The 9,538-nt window shown below is 35.2% G+C and overlaps 1 protein-coding gene across 1 annotated transcript; it reads right to left on the bottom strand.

Annotated features, from left to right (window-relative positions):
- Positions 1-8,156: 8,156 nt before the first annotated feature.
- Positions 8,157-8,844, bottom strand: LOC112518297 (histone H2B-like). The gene has a single exon (XM_025125946.1). It carries the CDS (start codon positions 8,771-8,773, stop codon positions 8,354-8,356), a length of 420 nt encoding a protein of 139 aa, XP_024981714.1. The 5' UTR covers positions 8,774-8,844; the 3' UTR covers positions 8,157-8,353.
- Positions 8,845-9,538: the final 694 nt, after the last annotated feature.

Below are 9,538 nucleotides of genomic sequence, written 5' to 3' on the forward strand. Positions count from 1 at the left end.
TCTTTTTATTGTAACTTTATCATCAATAGATATATATCTTGTGCAAGCATCAGTCGTGGCGCTTCAAATAGATGACTAATGCCTAATGGTATGAGGAAAGATCTAACTAAGTCGAAATCACACCATTTGTGAGGATATCTAATCCAAGCCACAAAAAGGGTAGGATACTACAACAAATGGATGGGCATAATCCTGAATGAGCCAAGTGATATTCGACCATTAACGAAAACTGACCACACTGAAAAGGACCCTTCACAGTGAAGGAGAAGTTGGATTACTGTTTCCTACCTTCCGCTGCTAGTCAAAGAAATATTGGGTTTTGGTTGGAACTTGGAACCTTGATATTGACATATGCTTCATCTGTGACTGTGGTGATATGAGCATTTCACCTGCAGCAAATCAACAGCTTTGGCTACTGTGAAAAATCCGTTTTACCTAGGAACCCAAAAGACAAAGTTTTGATAAAAGATTGTCAATAGCTCAGCTAACTTCCTTTGCTCATCTCACCTGGATTTGTTTCCTAATCCTTGTGATTTCTATAATAAAACTCACATGAAGTACTGATCATTTATTGGGATGTCACTCGCAACAGATACCTGAATGAACTACCATTCTTTCTTTGACATTCAACTATCACCCATAATGGCTCCATTGAGTTATCTTCTAGACACCTATGTTACACCTTTTTAACCGTTCTAGAACCCTTCCCTTAGAATCGACGAGTGCCTATTGGTTCATTGAAGCTTGTAATCCTCTCTTTGTAGATGCTGAAAATCTGTATGGCTATGTTTGTTGCAGTTGGATGAAAGTACTCTTGCGGTGGTGGGTTACCATGATTGATCTTCATTTCCTTCTTTGCAATGGAGACGACAAACTTTTGGTCTTGCATTTCCCATCAATTCTTTTTGCTGCTTCCAGTGATGGTCGACAAACACGAAGCTGTTCAAATAGTTCAAATGGTTGAATTCTTCCTGCTTTCTTTTCCCAAGTTTTCTTCTTGCATTGATGTCATTCTCCTTTATTATGTCCCTGGAGGTTGGTTGTTAGTGCTTGTACATATGTGGGGTTTTGAGGTATTCCTGCTGGTTGAGATTGTGTAGGGTGTAGAGCTATTTGTGAGGATGGAGCTGGAGATGGGGGTGACTGGCACGGCTGCGGACAGAAAGGTGGTGGTGGTGGTTTTAAAGGGGTTGGAGGCGGAAGACCATTGACACCGACATGCCTTGGGAAACTATTTGAACCAAGATTCAAAATTTCTTAACTACTCATCTTCTTCGTTGGCTTCGTCAAACAAGTGAGTTGTGTAGGTCAAATTTGTCATCATGAGATGGAGAGATTCATTGCTCCCTCTATGATAGATTTAATTCTCATGTAGTTAGTTTAAAATGTAATGGTTACATATTTCTAAAGTAGTGCTTTTTCATTGTAGACGTTTATTTTCGGAATAAGGCAGTACTAAAATGATAATATCAAGGTGTCATTAAACCAACTAAATTTTCCCATGAACTGAATGTAAGAACCCTACCTCCTGCTAATCAAGTTTGATCAATGCATAGGAAAAACATGATTACCTGGAGATAAAGGTTCTTACATTCAATTCATTGAGAATCTAGTTGGTGAAATGGCACCTTGATATTATCATTTTAATACTCCATATGTCCCAAAATAAATGTCTACAGCGAAAAAAACACAATTTTAGAAATATGTAATTATTACATTTTTAACTAGCTAAATGACAATTTTATCCCTAATTGAAGAGGGAATGAATTTCTCCATCTCATAATTAAAGGTAGAATTAGAAATTAGGATTTACTTCTGAAAGTGGACACTTATTGTGGGACATACTAAAGTAGGAATCTGGACAATTTATTTTGGGATGGAGGGAGAGTAGTAATTACATCCAGAGAGAGCAGAAGACCGTAAAGTGGCAGCAGCAGCAGCATTGGAGGTCTGCTAGGTGGAACCTTCAAGGGTAGGGCTTACACCGGGGAGTCCACCACGCAGCAGTCTCTTGCCACCATTGTGTTCGTCAATTCGATTGGATCCGAGTTGATGTCTCTCATATTCTCATTTGAAGGAGATGGCCACTCTCTTGATGCAAGGAGTTCGCCCAATCTCTCCAATCCTTTGAAGTCTTTTTTTTACGTGTAAGCACATCTCCTTTTTATATCTACCAATCAACATATCACATTTGAGACTCAACGGGATTGGATAAAACTCACTGTTACATGAAACAGGACAAAAACTCTGTTCCACCTTTGATGCAACATGAGACGGGGACTGGGTGGGACTGGATAGTCTCAAATGGTCGCTATCAACTATTGTGGTTACCACCGCCCACCACCTCCTCCATAACCACCACCCACCACCTCTTACACAACCGCTACTTCCAAGTTCCACCTCCATATCCAGCACCTGTTGGCCGCACCACCAACCACTATCTGCACGTAATACACATCCACCGTCAATCACCGACCACCACTGTCCATTATTATCATCTCCACTACCGGCGTCCCCTCAACCATCGGCTACCACGACTACTCTCCATCCTGAACCACCAAGTGCCGGCTGCCACCACCATCTCCACGTCCTTCATGACAACCAGCCACCTCCGCCGACCACCTCACCTGCGCCACAATTACCACCTCCATTGATAACCACCATGTAAAATCATTAAACAACATTTAGGGGAAACTTGTCCGGCCTAGTCTTGTGATCCAGTTCTAGTCGTGCCAAATACCAGACAGACAACTTCTATTTTGAAGTCATGCCCCGTCTACTTACCAAACATTACTTTATGGGTTTGTTTACCCAGGGCGGACCCACGTAATAGATACGGTGGCACGGGCTAACACTTCTTTCCTTCGTTATAGTGAAAAAATATAGGATCGTGAAAGGTGCTATGGTAACATTTTTCTTTGTGCAACCCTATATATTTTGAAACTACAACGTCGACACAAGTTTCCATTGGTAGAGTTGGTTTGCATGGCCTTTCTCCCACCCTAGGCCCGGGTTCGAATCCCGCTTGTGTCATTTTCCTTGGTTTTTAGCTTTAATTTCAAATTTATCATGTTCCTAAAATTTCTGCAATAATAGACTTGAACACAAAACTTCACATATGAAAAACAAAGAGCCAACCAATAGACTAATGATTATTTCATGAAAAATATCCACATCTTTGTTTCTAATAGTTAAATGGTGTCACCACTTGAAAAAAATTCTAGGTCTGTCTCCGTGTTTACCTAGTGCTTACCCAATATGTGTTGGCAAACAGCCAAACACCCTCTAATTTTGTTCAGCAACTCCATTGCAGGGCTGGAATATACAGGATCATATTTCATAAGCATCTCAATTGCTTTATATTTGAGTGGAGTTTTCTTCAGCCCATGGCTTTTCTTACAGGTCATTTGGATTTTTCTAGTGTGTTTGGCTCCTACATTGGTGCCATCGATGATGTATTTGAATCTCATAAAGTGCCATTTGGTCCCAGCCCCAAATCACTAACCTTCTTAATCTATACAAATAGATTAATCCATACAGAACTTTATATATGCAAGACTTAATGAAAAACCAATCAAACATCCCCTAACACATCCATATGTAATGACATAGTACAACTTTGCAAGGTTGTGGTCGTATAAGTTGTAGTTGACTGGGACCGGATATAGTAGCAAATTGTGCAAGGTATTTCTGAAAAGTGCCCCCGCAAGGTTAAATGCTCAAGGTATGCAACTCAAGAGGATTAGTTGGCAGTTAGTTCCTGGGATGACGGTCGGATGAATCCGACACTGTATGCTGACTTGTATGGGAGTTTGCCCATTGCACGATGGTTTATAGATAGAACCCATCAACTGTTTAGACAGTAATGCAGTCATGAGTCTGAATGATACCCATATGGGCTCTGTGGAACTGGGATGTGATCACCCAGAGCGAAGATGTAGGAGAGGGCAAACCAATAGCAGGAATTCAGATAAGTGGTTGTTTCTGATAGCTTTGTTAGGGGTGTTGAGTTTTCAAAGTTAATTTCCGTTTGTTAAGTTTTTATTTATGGACAAAAAAAAGTCTCACATCGGCTAGACTGACCAATTTTTCTCTATATATGTTGGAACCTTCTTTCTCTTCTCAACGATTCTCTTGAAGAGTAAATATGAGGTTTCACATATTCTCTATGTATGTGTGTGTGTATATGTATAAACATTGTTTTCCATTGAAGATAGGTAACTTCTATAGAAGATCTGAATCCAATAATGATTTGTTGACATTAAACTTATTGGTAATTTTGTCAGTCGTGCAAATAAATTGTCGTTAAGCATCTTTTATTCGGTAAGCTCTAGCCGAGTAAAAGTTTTATCATTCACTTACCAAGTAAGATTGTTGGCCCTTGCTATTCTTCTTATTGAGTAAGATTTTCGGTCATTGTCATACTTTTTCAATAAGGTAAGTGACACCAGAGGATGGCATACTTTGACTATAAAAGTAAATTTATAGAAATATTTTGTGATATTGGATTCGTCCCTAAATAATGCCTAGTAATCACTTACGTGGTAAACATTTGGTAAATGACTCCTAGTTTGGCTGCATGGTCAATTACATATATTTAACCTATATGAAAAGTGATAAATCAATGATATAATTTGTATTAGGGTGCTCAAAAACCCGGTCAATCCAACCTCATCCAACGCGAAATAACTCAACCCGAAACAACTTGATTTCTAATCGAGTTGTAAAATTTTCAAAACGTAGGTATTGAGTTGATATTATTTGAACCCAACTCAACCCGATGAACCTGATATCCTTTTATTTTTCTTAGATTTAATATAATTGTTGAATTTCTATTAATATATACATTAGGCAATTACATTAGCTCTTTATATAGACATATTTTTAATCTATTCACATCTCTATATAACTCATTCGTATATATGTTCAATAACTGTGAATATATATATATATATATATATATATATATATATATATATATCTATATATAGAGGAGTGATCATATGAAAACCACCTTCATTTGTGTAAACCGTGCAAACCACCTTCATCTGTCGATTTCATTGTTTAATCTTATGAAATTTTTTCATGAAATTGTTTAATCTTGTGAAATTGTTTCTTATAATACTTTTTTTGATGAAGTTGTTTCATATATGGTTGTGAAATTGTTTCATATAATACTTAATGAAACTGTTTCATATATTTCTCTAATATTAATGAAACTATTTCATGTATTTCTCTAAAATTAAAATAATGAAGATGATAATATCTATGATTAACACCCTCCACAATAAAAATGATCGATCAACCTCTCATAATTACAAAAAAATGAACAAAATGAAAAATTATGATTGGTTGAATGCGGTTTGCACGGTTTGTACAAATTGAATGGTTTGCATTTGATCGCTCCCCTATATATATATATATATATATATATATATATGTAAATTGAGAAAATTAACTAAATATGATATACGTAAGAAATAGGGATAAGTTGTATCAAATGGTTGATGATGAAAAAGAAATTATGAGTAGAGAAATTATATATAATCTACCAAAGTATCAATCTGACCAAGCCGTACGGTTTGGGTTGGATTGAGTTGCACTTTGGTTTGAATAGGGTCGGGTTAAGATTTTTCAAATTGCAAATATTGAGTTAGATTGTTCAAATGTCTTCAACCCGATCAACCAACCCATGAGCACCCCCAATTTGTATGACAAGTTTTAAAGGGTCATATATTTTTTTGAAATCTTTAAACCTGACTTGTCATATTTATATAAAACTACATGATTTTGAATTTTCTAACTATGACAAATCTCAAATATTGTTATAATTCGTACTATAAACCAAATAAAGCCTTGAAGTTAAGTTTGAAAGAAATTGTCCATTTTTTAAAAAGCAAATTTGTTAATCAAGAAATCGCTGTTTTTGACGCAATTCATGTTTTTGTTTTACAAGGAAAACAACAAACACAAATATTGTGGAAATAAAAAGTAAGGAACAGGAATATAAAACCCAAATTAAAGATTTTTTTTCTCTAAAGCTCTTCACTGATCAACTATTATATGTTCTGTATAATAAAATATAAATATTCAACAAACTGATAATTAGACCTGAATGGATATTATGTATTCTTTATTTGGCGGGGCGAACAGGTTCTAGTGGCAAGCCAAAAATCCGATCAAATTTCCAATATAGAAACCAAGTCCCGAATTTTGGGTTTCGGATTTCAGATTGCTTCAGGTTCGAGTAGGTCAGATTTTGGGTTGGGGATCGGTCGAGTTCGGGTATAGTTATATGCAAAATATATATTCAATTGATTGTTAGGATGAATTCAATCTATTAAGATGATTTATGTAATCGATAATCTATACTATCTTATTAAGCAAATTTAGCAAAAGTCTCAAAGTCTTAAAATACTAAATGCCCAAAATACCCTTTATATTCACTTTTTCACCCCCTCCTCTCCTCACATACACTCACCCCTTACCTCACAACCGATTTTTTTTAAATTATAAATTTAAATTTACACTTTATACCCTTATAATTAATTATTTAATTTACTTTACATCATTTACTTTTAAATGTTTCATTTTAAACATTTATCAAATTAACATACATAATCGTATATCAATTAAAACATGTCTAAAAAATACATTTTTATTTTTAATAAGTTACACCATTATAATCGTCTCGTTAATACTTTCGAAATAAGTCCAATATTGAATAGTTTTTGACTTAATTATATTATTATATATCATATATACTCTGAAAAAATATTCTTAATATTTACGATTTATATTTTTATAGTTATTTATTTATATATATACTATATATTTTGGGGTTAAGCTGTCCAAATTGCACTGTATAATATGTTTTGAATTAATATKTTCTTGGGTTTTTTTGAAATATATATATACATGTATTAATTCAATCTTAATCTGAGTTTCTAGACAAGAAAAATGGTAAGCAGTTGAAATTTCATTCTAAAACCCATTTTTTTTTTTCATGGCTTATGATCTGTCAAATTTGTAGTTTTCTTTATTGGTTTTAAGTGTTTATCTTAAAACTCAAGTTTATTGGTTCTTTGCTCTTGGTGTAAATCGAATACATTTATGGAGTMGTTTAAATATGTTGGATTTTAAACTGTCATACAATGTTTTTCATCGATAGTCTGTAATTTGAACCATAACTCTTATTTATTCAAATTGTATTAATATGTAAAGACCAAGTATAACCTATATCATCGTTAGATCTTATCTTATAAAACCAGTGGAACTTCAAAATCGTTAAAATTCATGGCTCCCGCCGCATTGCGCGGGTACACAACTAGTAGTTTTAGAAATTAGAAAAAAGTATGACCGACTAAGTAAATATAATTATATAATATTTAACTATAATATGTGTTTTAGGTTTTCGGACATATCAAATGGTGAAAAATCAAACTCAACCCGAACCAAAATATTCTTTGAAAAGTCGGAATTCAAATTTCAAATTTAAAGACATTCAGGTCTGCATAAATACCTTATTTTCAGTTTAGGCTCGTCTCGGTTTTACACAGCCTTAGTTTTAATTATGTCTTCGTTTTTTTTCCCTAAAATCAAACAATAATGTTTTTAGAATAATAAAATTAAATATACGTAGTTATTTCCACCTAAAGGAAGCATTTCTAACAACTTCTTGATTATCAAAAATCAAAATTCAATATTTAATAACATTATTAAAATATTTTTATATGTAATAAAATATTATTTTTTATTGAACAATTTAATTTCTATAGATTTTTTAAATAAATAAAAAAATTATTTCTCCTAATAATTTTTCCATCATTTTCTTTCCTACATTCTTGTCTTGAATTTTTGAAACATCCATTGGAGAATAACACATGGTTAGAAAACTTCATTTTGAAGAATGTTGTGGGACATGTTTTAGGGCAAAATCTACGTCAACAAGGATGCTCGAAAAAAACCAATTTGAACCCACAAACTGTATCCGATTCGTAATTCAATTTCAAACATGAGTTGAAACACCTTAGAATTCAAACAATCCAAATTCAATTATAAAAAATGTAATTCCTAATTTCCTATTTCATCAAACAATCGAACCAGCAGATCAGATGAACAGAACGATGAAAACAAGAATGGAGAAGAAATCGAAGTAGTAGAACAGAAATGAATTTCATATGTTTTGCACCGGACAAATTGGATCAAGTAAATCCAAATTTACAGAGTCGATATCCCTAAAAACAAAAACTAGAAGTCGTAGAATTGCTAATACCTGATTATCAAAAGTTGCAAAACCCTAACGCTGGATTGTTTCATGAACACATCAAATCATATGAACAACAAAATCAAATCAAGAGCTGGTAAACTTCGTCACCGCCTTCGTGCCTTCCGACACGGCGTGCTTGGCCAATTCACCAGGAAGAACAAGCCTCACCGCGGTCTGTATTTCCCTAGATGTGATCGTCGGCTTCTTGTTGTATCTCGCGAGCCTAGAACTCTCTTGTGCAAGTTTCTCGAAGATATCGTTAATGAAACTGTTCATGATTCCCATCGCCTTGCTCGAGATTCCGATATCCGGATGCACCTGTTTCAACACCTTGAAGATGTAGATCTTGTAGGTCTCGACGCTCTTCTTGGATCTCTTCTTCTTCTTATCTCCGGCGGCTTCCTTAGGCAGTTTCTTCCCGGCCTTCGGCTTCTTCTCTGCCGGCGCTTTCTCGGAAACAGTTTTCTTTTCCTCCGTCGGCTTCTTCTCGGCCTTTGGTGCCATCGGTTTTTTTGGAGAGATTGATAACGAAAACAAAAGTGTTGCTTGAAATTTGGGGGGAGTTTGAAATCGATTGTGTTGGTGAAGGCTGTGTCGGGAAGTGCTTTATATAGGAGGGGTGAATGGGAATTTTATTGGATGCTTGGGTTGTCACACAGATCGGTGACGTGGCATAGGAGGATGAGAATGGACGGCTATGATAACTGAATTATCTGTTTGGATATTGAGACGTTGGAGTATTGGATTTTTTTTTCCTTTATCAAAAGACTAAAACGGGCCCGAGACCGGGGACGAGGACGAGGATCCTCAGTAGGCTTAAACCTGGACCGGGAGATGTTACTTACGCGGCCGAGGCCAGGAATCTCCGATAAAATCAAACTAAGAGATATTCTTTATGGGGTTTGATCAGGGACGTGATGTTAATCCCCGAACCCACCGGAGACCAGGGCCGAGGGATGTTATTATAAACTAGGGTCGGGAATTACAAAACCCGCCCTATCCCTACCCTATTGTCATGCCTATATACATCACTAAAAACTTGAGCAATAAATCAACGATTATTTTATAAATTTTCTTTTATATAAACTGCAGTTACAAGCATCTTGCATGAATTGAGTTTAAAGTTCATATATTGATCTGAATTACATAAATCACTGTCAATTATATCATATGTAGTTTTTTGCCTATGGAACCGTCAAATACAAGCCTTATGTCAGTTATTGTTGGGGATTATATATAGTCTTGTATGAATTAAGACACAAATAACAT

This window comes from Cynara cardunculus, assembly GCF_001531365.2.
Source record: "Cynara cardunculus var. scolymus isolate 2C chromosome LG 9, CcrdV1, whole genome shotgun sequence".
Taxonomy (NCBI): domain Eukaryota; kingdom Viridiplantae; phylum Streptophyta; class Magnoliopsida; order Asterales; family Asteraceae; genus Cynara; species Cynara cardunculus.

Excerpts from the sequence above, each read along its gene's own strand:
- LOC112518297 (XM_025125946.1), bottom strand. The coding sequence starts at position 8,773 with ATGGCACCAAAGGCCGAGAAGAAGCCGACGGAGGAAAAGAAAACTGTT.